Genomic DNA, 20,023 nt, shown 5'->3' with positions numbered 1-20,023 from the left:
ACAAACAGAAAGCATTCAGTTTGTGACCTCACAAGCACAGTGATGTCATTAACTGAAAGCATCACACATATAAGCTGATGTAGCTCAGACATTCCTTGTTTTACGCTGCTCAGCGCACAGATAAGTCCTTACTCATTTCTGTTTTCGGTCTCTGCTTTATGTTTTTCCACCTTAATATTTTACGGTCAGATAGTGTCTTACTTCCTGTTCTGTCTGTATATATACTTTGCCATTTGACTTTTTTACCCTGTTTATTTACAACATCTTTATTCTATTTTTGCTTTGAATTTAGCTTGTTTCACTGGTCAATCTTGATAAAAGCATACGTTGCTGATTATACTATAGTTTACCTTTGGTAAAGTCTTTACTTCCTCAGTTGCTTTGTGTCACCTAGAGTTCCCATTGGCGTGGTCTCTGCTTAGATTCCAGGTTTTCAGCTTGCGTAAGTGTGACGTTCCCATGTTTTCATTGGTCCTATGCCTGACAGCTCCATGTCTTAACAAGTGACGCTTTGAAGAGAGCAGAAGAAAGTGTTCATGTTTATGAAATAATGCTCATTTCTCAAATTGTTCCTCTGTTGCAGTATGGTCTTCGAGATAAGGCCATATAGGTGTTGTGGCACTTGCAGAATGCTTTAATTGTATAGCTGTTTTCTCATTGAATGTCCTCATATTATCTGCATGGAAACCAGCATGTGTCACCCAAGAATGGTCTGAAAGTCAGGGTCCACACAACTCATGGCAGGACTTCCCTTTAGCAGTAATGAATAAAGTAGTGTTGCATAGTACATCTACTGTGTGTCACCGGAACATAATATTAACAGTCCTGGACTTCAAATTCACTTACCACTAGATTCCGGAAGTTGCATTCCCGGTCTGCTAGAAATTCACTCAATAAAGTAGTTCATAAAAGAAAACTTGGGACAAGAAAATGGGTATCCCGGGGACATTACACAATCTGATTTGTCTATTCCACTGTGAATTGCCCCAGTGTCAAGAATCATATTGCCCCAAGACATATGATCATGTTACACCTCGAAGAGGAATTATCACATCACCAATAATGTTTCATTATCTCTGCAGTATCCAGCAGGAATTGCTGTAACCTTAACCTTGAACAGGGATAGCCACCACACCATAGTATAACCAGAGGCAGGAACATATCCTAATAATGTAATTTCACAACACCAGCAATCCTAATACTTCAGAAGGAATGGACCCTTCCTCCTGTCTCTATTCCATTCCTGTATCTACTTTTTAAAGCTTTACCCCACCCCTCCCTTCATTCTCCCTCCTGGGTGCTTACGCTGTTGCCCCTCAGGCGCAATCCCTTTCCTCTACACTTTGTGTCCTCTTTGATTTTACTCTGCCTTTCATACTCCTCAGGGTCCCTGTTCTGTGCAATTGTTAGCCATAGATACTGTCCTCTCCCAATACCCCATAGATAATCTATCCCCCCAGTCATACTTCTACAATCTCTGTCCTTCCTATACCCTACTTGGCACTCTGCCCTTCCCATTATCTTACAACATTCTCTGTCCCCCTTATTACCTTAGATACTCTCTATCTGCTTACATCCTAAAAGTAGGCTATCATTCCCATTACCATTAAGTTCTGTCTACCCCTCAAAATTACTCTATCCTCTCCATTATCTGTACTTCATAGATACTATGGGGGTCATTACAACCCTGGCGGTCAGCACCGCCAACAGGCTGGCGGTGCTTCCTGGGGAATTACGACCGCGGTGGTAGCGCCGTGGTCGCACCGCCGGGACCAGCGGTTTCCCGCCACTTTAGTCCCGGCGGTTTAAATCCTCCAGGGCAGCGCTGCTTGCAGCGCTGCCCAGGGGATTACGAGTCCCCCTCCCGCCAGCCTTTTCATGGCGGTTTGAACCGCCATGAAAAGGCTGGCCGAAAGGGGAGTCGCGGGCCCCCTGCCACGGCCCCATGCAGCTTTTCAGCACAACGGGTGCAACTGCACCTGTCACGCAGCCGCAACACCGCTGGCTACATTTGGAGCCGGCTCCCGTGTTGCGGCCCAGCGGGGATCTCAAAATAGACCCTGCAGGAGTGCGGCTGCATTGGCGGCCGCCCGGCAGTTCAACCAAGGTTGTAATGAGGGCCTATGTCCTTCTTTTTACCATTTGGTACTCTCTAACCTTCATAGGTTCTCTATCGTTCCCATCACCTTTCATAACCAATAAGTATGCTATCCTCCGTACAGATAGGTACTTTAGCCTCCATGTTATCATTAGGTACTCTATTCCCCCCTAACACTGCATGGTCACCTTGTATTCTTCTTTACCCTTAGGTATACTCTGTCCCCTATCTCCCCTATATACTCGATGCTTCCCACTACCTTTAGGCGCCCGTCCCAAGGAAGTATACTATTCTCCCATATCCAGTTGGTACTCTGCACTCATTGGTATTCTCTGTCATCTAAGTCCAAGAGGTAATGCCAAAGCACTTTGATATGAGACGGTGCTTGGCTTGCAAACAAGCAATGACAAAGCAAATAGGTCTGGCATAAGACTGAGTAATGTCTACTTGCTTCCATCCATGCAGTCACACATCCTTTCGTCCATCACTCATTGTTCATGCACTTAGTCGTTCATCCTTGCACTCATTCATGCATCTGTTCCTCCATCCCCCGTCGACTCCTTGCATTCACCCACTCAACCATCCAAACTACCGTATACACAAGCACAACAGTCTATAAAGGTACGCTTTCAGTTACTTACCAGACCTATTACCTTTGCTGGTACCATGTGACAGATGTGAGAGTGCTTCTGGTAGTGTCTGACCACTAGTCTGTGAATGATATGAGAGTGCTGCCAGAAGCGTGGGACTGATTGTCTGTGAGGGATGGAGGGCACTGTCCCTGGTATGATACTGCTATTCCGTAAGGGTTGTGGCAGGTTTTTAAGTACTGTGAGACTGCTACTGTCAAATATTTGGGAGTGCTGCCTTTAGAGCGCGACTGTTAGTTGCATGTGTTTGATTGTTACTATGTGAGGTGTGTGGGACAGTCTGTGAAGCATGCAAGTCCTAGTATTTAGGGTATTTCACTTTTCCAAAATAATAGCTTTAGCAGTTCCCCTAGTGTTGTCTTTGAGGCCATTGTTTAAGACACACTGTTTTCCTATATAATGCTGAGGGAGTTCTACTAGTAAAACTGCTGCAACAAATATTCCTAGGTGGTGGCATCTGTCTCCACCAATGACCCATGACAGTCTGTCTTCTTTAATGAGCCTGCCTGAATATCGGGGTCTGGTTCATTAATGACCCCGAATGTTCATTAATTTCCACATGGATCCTGGAGCCCCCAAGCACATACACAAACATCTGTGTTTACTGGTGTCACCAAGACCTGTTACACCGTTGAACTGAGTAGCTGATAGAGACTTCTAGCTGCACATTCAATACCTCAGAATTTTCATGAGCAGTACACCTGAGAGCCAGTGGGTGAAGTCCTTCGGCTCCTCGTGGCATCATCCGCGCCCGAAGTGACGTGCGCAGTGCCTATATAGGCACCACCCCAGCACCCTGATTTCGGTTCTTTTATTCTGCATCTGTCAGCATGGATCTGGAGAAGAGCTACCCCCAGTCATTTTTTTACTGAACTTTTTTTGGCCATTTGATGACAATTTTTCAGGACATTTTCTCCTGGTGTAGGCCCTGTGGCACCTGTCACTGGCAAATGTTGGTGACAGACCTACACCTCGTCTACCTCTGGTGCCACGAGCTCAAGCACAACACCAAGACTTGCGTTAATTGTCGTGCCATGAACCCCAAGGCCTTGATGGAGCGGTCCCTCAAGTCCGTTGCGGTCGACGTGCGATGCAGCGATGCTCTCAATCCCAGTGGAGAAGAAGGTCTCAGGATTGGTTGTGAAGCCACTACAAGCACTTGTGTTTGCACTCAGAGTCATCTGGACATTTGGGTAAGCCCCAAAAGCGCAAAAAGAACAAGGATATGGAGAGGTCTTCGACTTTGCTTTGTCTGTCGAAATAATCTGACGAGACAAGGGAGTGTTGACATTCGAGGCCTGGCTCTGCAGGTGAGCCTGCGCCTATGTTTGTCTCCGTGCCTCCCTGAGTTTCCAGGAGCCAGAGCGACCCTCGCCCAACTCAATGAATTTTATGAGGCCATGCACCTCATATGCGGGCTCGGGAGGGGGCCCCTCCTGATCTTCTGCTGGTGGGTTAGTCCTCAACTCCAGTCAGGCCGTTTGCATCCATGGAATGATATGGACCGCTGCCGGTCCAGCCACCTCGACCTTCCCCTGCACCGGCTCCACTGCTGACGTCCCCGGCAGCCACAGGCAATGCTGTCCCCATACTCATCCCTGACTCTGATGCAGAGCCGGATGGGTGTCGTCTGATGCCGACTTGAGGCATTCCATCCAGGATGGAGCCTGTGCCCTATTCCTATGGGCTGAGACTTGGGGATGACTGGGAAGGACCGATGGGCCCTGATGAATACCAGCCCCTAAATGTGAACAAGGACACCTGGTGTAAGGATTTGGCAGATGCAAGTGGACTGGAGACCTCTGCAGATATTGGCTTGGTTTCCCCTCCTACCATGGCTAAGGAGGAGGGAGCCTCTCTTGCCATGATGGGGAAGAGGGCAGCCGAGGTCCTGGACCTTCAGCTGCCCTCATTGGCTGTCAAGATGAACGTGTTGATGGAAGTCGTTCAGTCAAGAGTTATCCATACTGAACCTTGTCTCCTGTTTAATAAAGCCCTCACGGACATCCTGCTTGAAGCCTTGTGAATAGAACAATTGCCTGCAGCCATCACCTCACCCCAGGGGACCCCACTTTCCTCACCCAGCACCCCACTCCGGAGACCTTGGTTTCCAAGCCTCCAGAGTAACTCCTGGTGCATTCCCTACCATTCCATTGGACAGGGAATCAATAAGTACAGTTTAGGAAAGAATATGTTTCCTTACGCTCTGGCACTGCGGCCATGTACTTTTTGAACCAATACCCCCATTTGCTCTGGGACTCTGCTGCACAGGTGCTGCCTATGGTCTTGGAGGAGGACAGAGCCACCCTCTCCTGAGCTATTGTTGATTGGAGGGATGCAGCTAACTTCGCAGTATGCTGTGAGCCAGATATGAATGACTCATTAGGCACAGTGGTTTCATCGTCAGTGGCCCTTAGGCACTATTCCTGGTTGATAACGACTAGCGTTTCGGGGGATGTCCAGGACTAGCTCATGGACATGCCCTTTGATGGCTCCTGTCTCTTTGGAGACAAGGCGGACTCACCTCTGGAAAGCTTCCAAAGACATCAGGGCTATGGCCATGTCCTTGGGCCTTTACATGGCCCCTCGCCAACCCCAGTCTGCCTTTTGCTCCTTTTATGGCCATGGAAAGGACTTCCAGTTTGGTCTCCACCTGCTCAGCTACCCAGTCCTTGAGTGGCCACAGAAGTGGTACCCACAAACCTTTCTGGTCTTGTAGCCAGAGGTTGGCCCAGCCCACCCTCCCTCCCGACAGCCACAGCTTACAAGCCTCTTTGATTTGACCTCCAACAATCATGGGCATTCAGTGCGGGAAGGATACGCCATCACCTGCAGCACTCAAAATCAATAACATCTGACTGCTGTGTTCTCCAGATTATTCAAATAGGCTACTCCATCCCCTTTGTTACTACCCTTTGACCCATGGCACCCACTTGCAAAAGGCTGAGCGAGACCCACGTCTCATTACTCTGCCAGGAAGTGCCAGATATCTTGGCTAAGGGAGCCATAGAGGGGTTGCCAACATCGGACGTAGGTTGTGGTTGTTGTTCCTGCTACTTTCTGGTTCCCACGATGGACAGAGGACTTTGTCCTATCCTAGACCTGCACCCCCTCAATTTCTTCTGGAAAAAGAAGAAATTCAGAATAATCTTGCTTGTTCAAGTCCTGCCTGCTTTGGACCTGGAAGACTGGACGGTAGCGTAAGACGCATACTTCCACATTCCTGTCCTGCCTGCCCACAGACGTTACCTGCAGTTCACGGTAGGCCACAAGCACTTTCAGTTTGCTGTGCTTCCCTTTACCTTATCAGTGCCCCTTGGGTGTTCACCATGATGATGGTGGTGGTTGCAACTCATCTACAGACATCAGGGGTACCAGTCTACTCCTATCTCGAACACTGTTTGTTGAAGGCAAACTCGACCCAGGTGGTTATCTCCCACCTCCAGTCTAAGGCGAACCTCCTGCACTTTCTGGGGTTCTCTATAAACGTGCTGAAGTCACACTTGACCCCTTCTTAAACACTCTCTTTCATCTAAGCTGTTCCGGACACAGTGCAGTTTCAGCCTTATCCTCCCAAGCAGCGAGGCCAGGATATTCAGTCAATGATACAGATATTTCTATCTCAATCCTGAATTTCCGGTTAGACTGACTCTGAGGCTATAGGGCCTCATGGCCTCCTGCATCCTGCTAATGACGCATGCCTTTTGATATATCCATGCTCTGCAGTGGGACCAGAAGTTCTAGTGGAAGTAGCATCACCGGAACCTCTCCAACATGGTCCATATCTTGGATCGTGCTATAAAAGATCTGCAGTAGTGGCTGATGGACCATGATTGGGTCAGCAGCGGATTCCTCTCCCTTCCTCAACCAGATCTGATGATAGTGACAGATGTATCACTCCTGGGATAGGGTGGCCATCTGGGAGAGGTGGAGATCAGAGGACTCTGGGGTCCGGCAGAATCCAGACTCTACATCAATCTGTTGGAGCTCCATTCAAGCCGATTGGCATCCATCAAGGGAAGGCTAGTGCGGGTGTTCATGGAGAACACCACTGCCATGAAGCACTGCAACAAACAGGGCGGGTAGGGTTCTGGACCCTCTGTCAAGAGGCCCTGTGTCTCCTGGCTCGAATGTCAGGTGTTGGTGATTTAATACCTGGCCACCTCTCTGAACACTAGAGCAGACAAACTCAGCCAAAGGTGGCCAGTGGGTAACCAATGGCATCTCCACACAGATTTGGTGCAAGGTATTTTTCAACAGTGGGGAGAGCCTTAGTTAGATCTGTTTACCTCTGCAGAGAATGTCAATGTTTGCACTTCTGCGCTAGAGTTTCCATGGTGGCTGTCGCTAGGAGATGCTTTTTGTCTTGAGTGGCGCTCTGGCCTTTTGTACGCCTTTCCGCCAATACCACTCCTGCCCAGAGTTCTCAATATGATCAGGAGTAACTGGACCCAAGTCATCTTTGTGGTTCTGGACTGGGTTCAGGGAGTTTGGTATCCCGAGCTTTAAAGCATGTCTATTGGTCCTCTGATTAAACTGCCCCTTTTTTAGGCTATCCTCTCACAGTAGCAGAGGAGTTTTCCTTACCGGAAACTGTCAACATCCCCCCTTCCTGCGTGGGTTTTCGAACAGCAACAGTTGACAGCTTTTGCCCTTTTGCCCAAAGCATGTAATGTTATCTTAGCAGCTCTGCATCCCTCCTCCAAGACCGTATACACCAGCTGTTGGAAAAAAGGTTATTTGTCTACCATCTCCTTAAAGGTCTGCCACATGTTTCCTCCAACTCCCTTCATTATTTCTCAGTAGGAGCTTAACTTGGTTCTTACTTTTTTAAAGTGTGCTCCCTTTGAGGTGCTTCATTCTTGCCTTCTCAATCAATCAATCAAGGCATTTATAGAGCGCGCTACTTACCCGTTAGGGTCTCAAGGCGCTAGGGAGGGGGGGAGAGTTACTGCTGCTCAAAAAGCCATGTCTTGAGGCGCTTCCTGAAGGCGAGGTGGTCCTGGGTAGTTCTTAGGTGGACGGGGAGGGAGTTCCATGTTTTGGCTGCCAGGTAGGAGAAGGATTTACCTCCAGCGGTGGTTCTGCGGATACGCGGGACGGTGGCGAGGGCGAGGCTGGCTGAGCGAAGCTGACAGGTGGGCCTGTAGAACGAGAGGCGTCCGTTGAGGTATTCGGGGCCCATGTTGTGGAGGGCTTTGTGTGCGTGGGTAAGGAGCCTGAAGGTGATCCTTTTGTTGATGGGGAGCCAGTGCAGGTGTTTCAGGTGGGCGGATATGTGGCTGTGGCGCGGTATGTCGAGGATGAGGTGTGCGGAGGCGTTGAAGATGTTTCTGGAGCTTTGCAGTGGTTCCTGCATATAGGGTGTTTCTGTAGTCCAGGCGGCTTGTGACGAGGGCATGGGTAACTGTTTTTCTCAGGCTCCTCACCATCAAGACAGCCTTTCTGGTGGCAATTATATTTGCCTAAAGGGTCAATTAACTGCAGACACTGTCATCTCAGCCTCTGTACATCTCGGTTTTCCCAGACAAACTAGTCCTTCTGACTCGAGCATCCTTCTTGCCAAACGTAGTCACTCCATTCCACATAGAACAGTCCATCACGTTGCCTACCTTTCATTCTTTGCATCATCCCTCCAATGAAGTGGAGAGACTCCACCGGCTGGATTCAAAAAGTGTGTTTTTGTTCTACCTTAACCGCATGTTAGAAATGGGGTCTTTGGTTGGCAGTCAGGTTACCCCCTGTCCAAGCAAGGACCCTCACTTTAGTCAGGGTAAGTCACACACAATCCAAATTATCCTGTGCCCACCCTCTAGTAGCTTGGCACTGAGCAGTCAGGCTTAACTTAGAAGGCAATGTGTAAAGTATTTGTGCAATAAATCATACAATAACACCATATAGCACCACAAAAATACACCACACAGTGTTTATAAAATATATAATATTTATCTGATAAGATGCAGGTCAAAACGATAAAAATGCAATAAGTATATGTTCAGATATCACCGTAAAAGTGATATAAAGGGGGTCATTCTAACTCTGGCGGGCGGCGGAGGCCGCCCGCCAGAGTTCCCCCTCCAGAACACCGCTCCACGGTCAGAAGACCGCCGCAGTGATTTTGTGTTTCCCGCTGGGCTGGCGGGCAACCGCCAGAAGGCCGCCCGCCAGCCCAGCGGGAAACCCCTTCCCACGAGGAAGCCGGCTCCGAATGGAGCCGGCGGAGTGGGAAGGGTGCGACGGGTGCAGTTGCACCCGTCGTGAATTTCAGTGTCTGCTAAGCAGACACTGAAATTCTTTGTGGGGCCCCCAGGGGCCCCACAACACCCCATACCGCCATCCTGTTCCTGGCGGCCGAACCGCCAGGAACAGGATGGCGGTATGGGGTGTCGGAATCCCCATGGCGGCGCAGCAAGCTGCGCCGCCATGGAGGATTCCTTAGGGCAGCGGAAAACCGGTGGGAGACCGCCGGTTTTCCCTTTCTGACCGCGGCCAAACCGCCGCGGTCAGAATGCCCTTGGGAGCACCGCCAGCCTGTTGGCGGTGCTCCCGCGGTCGTTGACCCTGGCGGTCAATGACCGCCAGGGTCAGAATGACCCCCAAAGTGTCTTAAGTCTTTTAAAAGCAAAGTCTCTTTGAAGCACAAAGTACCTGGTTCGCGTGCAAAATCTCTGCAAAGAACTGCAGAGGAGGAGATGTGTTGAAACAAAGGGGGTGCGTGTCGATTTCTTGGGCCGCACACGGCGATGCGTCATTTTGTTTTCAAGCAGGGACGGCTGTGCGTCGATTTCCGGCGCTCGGTCATGGATCCTCTAGGGGTTGCAGGGTTTTCGGACGCCCTGGGGACGATGTGTGGATTTCCTGCTCTGGCAGGACAAAGTCCCAGGAGCTGCATCGATTCGGTGGGCACTGCGTAGAATTTTCTACTGCTCGGCAGGTGCTGCGTCGATTTCTCTCTGGAGATCGGACTGCGTCGTTCCAGCTCAGCCGTGCGTCAATCCAGTGGGCCGTGCGTCGATCCAGTGGGCCGTGCGTCGAATTTCCGGTTGTTACGCCGGCGCTGCGTCAATCTTCTCGATGAGAAGTCAGGCTGCGTCATTCCGGTTCGGCGTGCTGTGAATTTTTCATCATGGTGCAGGCTGTGTGTCATTTCTGGCAGGCTGTGCGTCGAATTTTGCCGCACAAGGAGTCCTTGTAGAGATGAAGTCTTTAGGGAACAGGAGACAAGCTCTATCCAAGCCCTTGGAGAGCAATTCTTGGCCACAACCAGAGAGCAGCAAGGCAGCAGTCCTTTACAGAAAGCAGACAGGTGAGTCCTTTGGGCAGCCAGGCAGTTCTTCTTGGCAGGATGCAGGTTCTGGTTCAAGTTTCTTCTCCAGGAAGTGTCTGGGTTGGTAGGGGCAGAGACCTGTTTGAATACTCAAATGTGCCTTTGAAGTGGGGGAAACTTCAAAGAGTAGCTTAGAAGTGCACAATGTCTCCTTTCAGTTCAATCCTGTCTGCCAGGGTCCCAGTAGGGGGTGTGGCAGTCCTTTGTGTGAGGGCAGGCTACTGTCCTTTGACATGCACGTGTCAGGCCCTCCACCCTCCCAGCCCAGGGAGACCCATTCAAAATGCATATGTATGCAAGTGAGGCTGAGTTTGGGGTGTGTCTGAGTGAATGCACAAGGAGTTGTCAACTAAACCCAGCCTGACGTGGATTGTAAGGCACAGAAACATTTAAGTGCAGAGAAATGCTCACTTTCTAAAAGTGGCATTTCTAAAATAGTAATATTAAATCCAACTTCACTAGTCAGCAGGATTTTGTATCACCATTCTGGCCATACTAAATATGCCCTTCCTACTCCTTTCAGATCAGCAGCTACCACTCAAACAATGTATGAGGACAGCCCCAATGTTAGCCTATGAAGGGAGCAGGCCTCACAGTAGTGTAAAAACGAATTTAGGAGTTTAACACTTCCACGACATGTAAACTACACAGGTACATGGCCTACCTATTGCCTACACAGCACCCTGCCCTATGGGATACCTAGGGCATACCTTAGAGGCGTCTTATATGTAGAAAAAGGGGGGTTTTAGGATTGGTATGTACTTTTAAATGCCAAGTCGAATTGGCAGTGAAGCTGCACACACAGGCCTTGCAATGGCAGGTCTGAGACAAGGTTAAGGAGCTACTTAAGTGGGTGGCACAATCAGTGCTTCAGGCCCACTAGTAGCATTTAATCTACAGGCCCTGGGCACAAATAGTGCACTCTACTAGGGACTTATAAGTAAATTAAATAGTCCAATTGGGTATGATCCAATGTTACCATGTTTAAAGGGAGACAGCATATGCACTTTAGCATTGGTTGGCAGTGGTAAAGTGTGCAGAGTCTTAAAACCAGCAAGAACAGTATCTAAAAAGTGGAGGGAGGCAGGCAAAAAGTTAGGGGTGACCAACCTAAGGCTGTCAGGTCTAACACCGCACAAAACCGTTCCGGGTGGATGATCAACTCTTCGTGGAGCATGTCAGAGCCAAGAAAGGGAAGGCCGTGCAGAAACTAACCATTTCCTGATGGATTGTACTCTGCATTAGGATCTGCTAAGCATTGGCCACGAAGCAACCGCCAGTGGGTCTGCATGGTCAGTACACCAGGGCAAAGGCTGCGATCACGGCATTAGCACTCAGAGTTCCAGTCCTGGACATCTGTCAGGCAGAAATACGGGCCTCACTGCACATGTTCATCAAATACTACTGCCTGGGCAGTCAGGTCCTTCAGGACAGGCACTTTGCCAGTTCGGTTCTGCAGGACTTTCCAGTTTAAATCGGGTTTGCAGACGCTTTTCCGGTGAGGTATTGCTTGGGCACCTATCCTAAGGTAAGGAATCTGCGGCTGCAAGTTTCCATTAGGTGAACAATTTAATTATCTTTGGTAACACCCTACCTGGTAGAGACTCTGTCTATTTGCAGATTCCTTACTGACCTATTTATCCTCCCTGCTATACAAACAGATATCTAGGGTCAAGACTCTCCCTTTTCAGGGACCTAGTTCCACAAACCAGTGGTCAGTGTTCTTCATGGCTTTGCGCTCCTGGTTTGACAAATCATGAAAAGAAAGTGATGTCCGCGTGCTGGGATGGCGCCTATATAGGCACTTCACTCCCGGTGCAGATTATGCCCCGACGCCACTTGGAGCCAAATGATACCACCTACCGGCGTGTAGGGGTACTGTTAACAAAATGATTTCAGGATTTAGTCTGACGCCTGGGGATAATTCCCAGATAAGAAATGTGCAGGTAGATAGAGTCTTCACCAGATAAGGCATTACAGAAGATAAGTAACTTGTCATTCAGTCCCCTCCTTGAGGACGCTACAACAACATGGGGGTTGGAGGGACAGGGCAAGCAACGACCAGGGTGGGATGGGAGCAAGTAAAAGTAAAAGTCCCTCTGAAAGCACAACCAGAGGAGGGACACATTCTGCGCAAGGAAGCAGTACTGCAGCCACGCTCCAGGGGAGGGACAAACACACAAAGAGGAAGTGAAGCTGGTGACGCACTGACTGAAGAGAGGCAAGGAAATGAGTGATGTGGATCCAACCAGTGGTGAGCAATGGTCAGGCTCTAAGGTCCCTGTATGTAAGCAGAGTGTCTTGCAAAGAAAAGCTCATGCACTGTCTCAGGCCTCCCTTCTTTTTTTTACATCTTTATTTCTTTCCTTATTTTTTTTTTCTTTATTCTTTCCTTCTTAAGTTCTCTTTGTTCCTTCTTTCTTTGCTGCTTCCCGTTTTACCTTTTTTCTTTTTTCCTTTCTTTCCTTCTTCATTTTTCCCTTTTTTCTTTCCTTTCGTTCTGTTTGCCTTCAGTCCTTTGTTATTTCATTTTGTCTTCTTTCATTCTTTTTTTTTGTGTTCTGCCTTCTTTTTTTTCCTTCTTTCTTTTTGTCTTCTTTCCTTTTCTCTTTCCTTCTGTCGTTCTATTTGCTTTGTTTTCTTTTTCTCCTTTCCTTATTTCTTTTTTGCCTTCTTTCATTTTTTCTTTCTTTCCTTCTTTCTTTTTTCTTTCTTACCTTCTTTCATTCTACCTGCTTTGCTCCTTTCTTTTCTTGCCTTCTTTTATTTTTATTTTTCTTTCTTTTTACCTTCTACCATTTCTTCCTTTTTGCCTTCCTCCCTTCCTTTTTGCCTTCCTTTTATGCCCTTTTTCTTTTGCTTGTCATTCTTCTTTGTCTGTCTTCCTCCCTTCCTTATTTCCTTCTTTGCTTTCTTACTTCCCTTTTTTTCTTTGTTTTCTTTTCCAAAGGGGAGGATAGCAGCTAATGCCAGACCGATGGCTTTTTTCAGTCTGTTCTAGCCAAGATATTTAGATCTTACAAAAGTATGTATAACATATTTACTTTTAGAGGGTTTCAGACACGCTTCATCCATTAGTCTATGATTGTGTCAGTTACATATTTCTTCCACCCTCTCCAGCATGCCTCAAGGGCCAATATTAGCCCACTTCAATTGGTGACTGACTTTACCATGAATTATGGCATGCTGCCCTTTCACAAGGAGCACATCCACACAAAAGGTAGTTCCCTTCTGTGCCTGGCGTACCATGGTAATATGTACTTTTTTAGACCAGAAAAAACATTTTTCCCACCTGCAAACTTATCAAACCTTTAGATGTAGAAATTCTATTATTAATGCCAGTGTTTTTGGTAAATGATAGTTAGGACACAATATTTATGGCAGATGCTATTCTGACAACAGTATTCTAGTATAGGAAAATGGATGTTATTGATTAGACTTAAGTGATACCCCATAACAAGAACGGGCAAAGCCAATAGACCTGGTTCCAAGTGGGTCGGATTTTCCACACCCAGTTTTGCCGGGTGTGAGAAAACTAGATCCGATTTTGCCACGCAGTAATTCAACACTTTAAAATTGCTTGAGATTTTGCCAAGCTTCATTCTTCGTTTTTTTTCTGCCAGAGGGAGCATACAATCCTTCCCTTTGTCAGAAAAAAACGTTTCCCCTTCCTTCCCCTACTCCCCACAGCCCTCTTCCTTTACCTCATACCCTTCGAGCAGTCTGCATAAATCAGAAACCTCCCGAAATTTGGTATTGGTATGGTATTGGAAATGTCTTGTGGTTTTACAACTGGTAATGTCGGTCCCATATGGTGATTTTCCCATGCCTTAGGGGTAACTTGCTAACTCACAATCCTAGGGCAGATTTACCGCCTGGTCACAGTAGACTCGCATGCAGTGTTACCATGCCCCTAGTTCAGTGCAACTCCGAATGTAGCTAAAAGTATTGTTTGAGGCAATAAGAGAGCTATATAAAACACCGACAAATAAATATGCCATTAGTATCTCTCAGAAAATATCCACTTAAATGCTATTGGCATTGAGGCATGAAGGTCCTCTAATCAGACATGAATAACTAGCAGCGTCTCATTTATCCACGCAGAACTCCATTACCACATGGCTAACAGTAATTATAAACAAGCATTTTCAATGCAACGGGTCTCGCATTTGCTAGAGTTAGAGCTATTAGCGATGTAAAGAAAAAAACGCAGCACAATCGCACTATGTAAAATGCAGTGCGACTGTGCTGTGTGGAAAATAAACAGATAAAGTAGTCCGGACACCATGCTGAAAACATCGAGCCTCGTATGTTTTTAGTAGTTTACCGGTGCTGTGTAGGTGGGCTAAACACCGGAAAAGGCATGACGTATGCATGCCTTTCACAAATGAAAGCAAGCGGATTTTAAAAGGCAAGCCCACAATCCAATGTAAGTGACTGACGTGACATGGGCGTGGTTGGAAACGCAAAGAGAGATTACAGAATGGGACGTAGCGCTTTGCGTTCGCCCATAAAAAGACCGTTGAAAATTTCTAATGTTATGGACTCTTTGCGTTTCCTTTAAGTAACTATCCAGAAATCAAACGAGGATAAAAAGGAGGAATGAAAAGAACAAAAAAGAGAAAAATGCATCTTCAGAAAGAAGCAGGCTATGCTGATTGCGTTATTTAAAAAAAGCAAAAAGTGGGAGGGTATATGACAGACATTGGAGTAGCTAGTTTACATTGCTTCTTTGGCCACCAATATTTCTAACTACAAATCTTAGTTTAACTGTCTCCAATGCGTTTACAGTCCATGTCATGTGCCTGTCGGGTTATTGGTACATTCACAAAACTACTACCACCTTTTTCATCCATCCAAAAACTGAATTGGCTTGTGTCTGTTTCCTTTTGCTAAGGAGCCATGTAAAGTCTTCTCTCTCCCTTGTAACAGTTTCCTCATTCCTCATAAGGAAAGTAGAGAAGGTAGACCTTAAGCACTAGTCAACTGGCCATTGCCACCACGATTTTTAAAATATATGGCAGGGTCTTTCTGAGAGGCTCCTTGGTCCCCACTGCGCTTAGGATCCTATTAAAGTGTGCACGAACTCTAAGACAAATATAATCACATTTTTAGACAAAAATAAATTTGCTTTGTTGACAAGTTTCTGAGATTCGTCCAATCAATCCCCAGCCACTGTTCAATACCCTGTGCTTCCAACCACGTGCTCTTTGCTGTTTGATGCCTTACATTAGATCCATGAGCGAGATGCAATAACTCAGATTTATTTTTCTGCTGAAGGTGGGGGTTCGACACCCAGACCAGCTCTGGCATCATCCAGGCCGTAGGGGAAGGTTCAAACACCTGACGGAGCAACCTGTCTGCCTGACAGGGGCGGGAAGGTAAGTTCCAGAAGACTTCCAATGGGAATTACGTGGGTGACGGAATAAAGGTGTGCATTAATGTGTGATGGGGCTGGGTTGGGAGTTGATACGTGCATGTGGAGGCTGAGTCTGCAGTGAAGGTTTGAGGCAGAGGACAACGACAATGACAAAGATGTAGTTCAGTTGCAATGATTCCTTCAGCCCATCCTGTGCTACATGTGTAAATGGCATTGTGGTGTTGTCCACACCTTAAGTTGCCCAGTTCTAGAGATGAGAGTCTCTGTATCCATGTGTAAGTCCCTGATCGTCCAGTCTAGAGGCAATCTCTCTTATATCCAGTGCCAGACCCTTTACCATACAGTTCTAGAGGCATTGTATCCCTGTGTCAGTCCCCATTGTGATTCTCTCTGCTACTGTACACTACACACACATTCCATTAGCCTAGGGTCGTCCAGGGAACCCAGAATTCCACTGTCCTAAGACTCCCCCATAAATTCGGCCTGAACTCACTGTACTGCAGTACGAGCCTGAACCCCATCAATCAAATTTATTTTAGAAATGTTTTCTTAAATCCCATCCAGTTAAATATGAAACAAGGTCAATGCAGTTGTTAAAATAAAAAGCGACACAGCTCCACAACGCCCATCATACATGCAATATCATTGAGAAACAGCTCCTACCCAAGTTTAACTCAGTTAAACCGGTAGTTCTGGCTATTTGGGATTACACTGTTGAACTGACCTAACCTCCATCCCACAACTAGCTCATTCTCGCCTTACCACACAGTTAGTTCAACTGGGCCTCCTTACACAGCTAGCTTGTAAGCATCTTTACTTACTTCGCTAACTCTAACATTCATGCACTCCATCATTACATCACTAGTTAAGCCTTCCTTTTGTTACACTGATATCGTCGTAACCCAATCTAGGCTGCATCACTGCTGCAACCTGGCTTTCATTATACGTTTATTCAGCCTCACCTCCATTGCACCACCCCCTCAGCCTGATACCCTCTGAGCATATACCTCAGGATAACCTCAATTGCATTGCTAGCTCATAATAATCTGCATTTCACTGCTAACTTACCCTGACTGCCATTACACCACTAGTTAGCTTGGCCTCATTACACAGCTTGCTGAGCCACACCTCCATTGTGCAACTGATTTACGATGACTTCCATTGCTTCAACTAAGCCAGCCTACCCTCTGTTACAGGACTAGCCAAGCATTACATCTATTCCACATCTGACCCAACCAGGCCTCACCTAAAATACAAGCTCAGCGAAACCCCCAGTTCAGAAACGGCTTAGCCAGGCCTCAGTAAGCTACTGTCCTTCATCTCATAATAGTGGTTGGTTCACCTAGTACCTCACCCAGTTCTCCCTTATGCCTGCTTGCTTGGCTGTTGTGTGCTGAGTCTGACTAAGGAGTAAGTGAACAAATGGCTTAGACTAGTAATCATAATATCCCTGTTTGAGTACAGATGTCCTGAAGTTCCCTTCTGTTGTCATACATGTCGAAATTCCTCTAATATTTAAGTGCAAGTGTCCTGCTGATCCCCCAGAAGTGGGTACACATGTCTTAAATTAATGTCAGGAGAACATATAGGTGTCCCCCAATCCTGTTCAAGGCTTGAAGGTGCCAACCTTGCATTTTGAACGTCTGTTCCTAGAGAAAGTCACTGCTGTACAGCTATCTGTCGTAAAATATTCAATGGTCGACCTTGTTCTGTTCCCCCAGAGATATTTCCTTCCTGTGCGATGCATTAACAGTCACGGAGAGGAGTTCAGGTGACTCTACCTGCGCAGGAACACAGCGAGATGGAGAATGTGGCACAGTGAGTTGCACAGATGTTAGACCATTCGTAATAATTTTCTTTCATATCTTGCACCTGTGTGTGTCTCTATCACCGGAGGGATTGCCAAACCAATAATCCACACGTGTGCACAGAATACATAGATGCCTCATGGCTGCACTTTCTCTGGATGTCTGTAACACACAGTGTGGTCTGTTAACTCCATGCCATAGCGCATGCTTTTAATGCAAGGGGACTCCAACCTCCTCTTCTCATAGTGCGTCTCTAACTCTATGGTGTCTCTCAGTTGTATACCGTAGAGTATGTCTCTAACACTGAAGGGTGCCAGTTTATGTCTCTTCTACTGGTGGTATCTTAAGTCCATACACTAGTGCATGTCCCTGACATTAGCCGTTCTCTAAGCTTCACAAACATACCATTGATGTTTTAATCTATTAGCTGGTTTCTCTGTCCCATATACCTGTGCATGTCTTTGACTCACTGGTTCTCTCAGTTTCATGTACCTGCACATATCTCTGACACTGGGGAAAGGCCTCTCTCTGCCCTGTATCTAAGTGCATATCTAGCAGCAGGCTTTAATCTGCTCCAGAATGAAGGGTACATCCCTAACATTATATGGCCTCTCATAACCACATGGTTGTAAATGATATGGTCTCTTCACCGCATGGTTGGGAAGACCACTTGGCAGCGCATGGTCTCTAGGCTCCATTTCAATCTTCATATCTGCAGCACAGGGGTCTACCAAATCCAGATCCTGGGGCATGTCTCTACCAAGTCCTTAAAACAAAGGGATTTCCAAGTGGCAAATCCCAGTGCTTTTAGCTTTGTATTCCGGGGTTCCCGGAATGCTTACTTCCCAACCCTGTCATATTTCTTTACCAGTCAGTATTAGGGAAGCCTCAAAAGTCAATATGTCTGTGCATATCTCACGTATCTTTAGCACAAAGGGACCTGCCAGCTTCACTTCCCACTTCACATCTACAGCATGTGGGGAAACTATTAGCTCCTATTTGCATTTCCTGACTTTGACACTAGGGCACCTCCCTGTTTTATGTTTTAGTGCATATCCCATCTCTGTGGCAGGAAAGATTGCTGTAATTGAGGAGAGATGGCCATCAGTCAGAGCCCTGACCCTATTCGTGGCCAGCAAATTGAGAGGACTGTAAAAGTAGCCTACACCATATGAGGGTCAGTACATACGAGGCAGTAAGACAGGGGCTGGGCAGCTAGAGTTGGATGTGGCAGTACATGTGGACTAGTTTGAGGCAAGTGCATGACATTGTTTAGCGCTGCAGTGGGCTGAGGTCATCTCTGGATTAGTGGATAGACATTGAAATAATACTTGAATCTTTTGCAAATTAAAGTTTACTATTTTTAACAAAGGCACAAGAAGGGAGAAGCAGTGCTGGAGATGAAAATGTGTGTGAAGAGGAAGAACATCATAGTGAACCTGACTTTGAATAAAAGAAAGATTGTTTTCTCAATGACCTAAGTATAGCAAGCAGAGATTAAAAGTCACATAGTATTGCTCGGTTGTGACCTAGTAATGCAATATCTATGTTGCAAAATTAATGACTTTCTATAGCATGCTTGTCAATATGTAGCTGGGGACCTTGTATATACAGAAGACGTCACAGACAAGAAAATATAGTTAGTAAGGTCAAGAAGCAAGTGTAGACTGGCAGAAAAAATGAATTGAGGAGAAGCTGCTATGAGAATGAGACTCTGACATCCGCAGGGATTTAGGTGTGTCATTGAGTTGGTAGATTCAATCTGAAGTGACTTAAAACTGTATTGTGGAATGTCATATGAGTAAGCTCAGAAATGTACTGAATGTATAAATATATCCTGGGCTAGACAAATACGTCTGAAATATGGGCTGGCCTTGATTGGAGGAGCAAAATATATGCCTAAAGCACACAGTGTTATTTTAGAATGCCCTCAGTATGTAGTAAAATTGATGTGAGGGCTGCAAGGGGGGGGGGGGGGGGAGAGTATGTTGTCCACAACAATATATTTGCTGTTAAGCATTTCTCTTTTTTGTGTTTGGTCATGTTTTATGACAAAAGAATCTTATTGTAACATATGCGTTTATATATACTGTTACATCACAATGAAGAGATTTAAAAACAATGAGTGCCAGATGCATGTTCCTTGGTAACTGCTAAATTAGAGGCTTTAGATGCAGGATACAGGAATACATGTGGCATAAGAGGGGACTGAATGGTGGAAAGTAATTGAAACAGCAAGACTATCTCCCACACTGGCAGACAACTGGAAACAGACAATAGGAAAAAGCTGCCCTAGAAGTAACAGAATAATCTGATAACAGGGGAAAACTGTCAAAAAAAGAAACTAAGGAACTTTAGACAAACTATTGTGGAATTACCGTAGGAATCTGATAGCTGATAGAAAACGATTCTGGGCTTCATAGGCATCTAATGATAGGGGAAAGCTATCCTGTAATTAACAGAGAAGTCTTACAGCTGGGCAAACAGACAAATCTGATAGGGGGGAAAGCTGTTCTATAATTATTGGAGGATTTGTATAGTTGAGGTAAATTATTAGAACAGAGCAGTCTGATAGCTAGAAAAACACTAGCCCAGAGGTAACAAAGGAACTAGATAGCTCGATAAACATCCTGAAGTTAACAGTGGAATTTGATAGCTGCAGAAAATTAGCCCCTGACTAGAGGAATCAGATAGGGCAGGAATCCTGTATCTGGGGAAAAACAACACAGTATTTAGCAGCATAATATGATATATCAGGTA

The 20,023-nt window shown here is 46.5% G+C and overlaps 1 protein-coding gene across 2 annotated transcripts in view; it reads left to right on the top strand.

The window, feature by feature from the left end:
• Positions 1-20,023, top strand: part of AXDND1 (axonemal dynein light chain domain containing 1) — a 342,044-nt gene that overhangs the window by 63,048 nt on the left and 258,973 nt on the right. For both annotated transcript variants that reach the window (XM_069232100.1, XM_069232101.1), the window contains exons 4-5: positions 15,356-15,456; positions 17,177-17,273. In XM_069232100.1, coding sequence (XP_069088201.1) covers positions 15,356-15,456; positions 17,177-17,273 — 198 coding nt within the window. The remainder of the gene's footprint in view (positions 1-15,355; positions 15,457-17,176; positions 17,274-20,023) is intronic.

The sequence above is a fragment of the Pleurodeles waltl genome, chromosome 4_2 (genome assembly GCF_031143425.1).
Source record: "Pleurodeles waltl isolate 20211129_DDA chromosome 4_2, aPleWal1.hap1.20221129, whole genome shotgun sequence".
Lineage (NCBI taxonomy): Eukaryota > Metazoa > Chordata > Amphibia > Caudata > Salamandridae > Pleurodeles > Pleurodeles waltl.
This window is presented reverse-complemented; position numbering and strand designations above follow the sequence as displayed.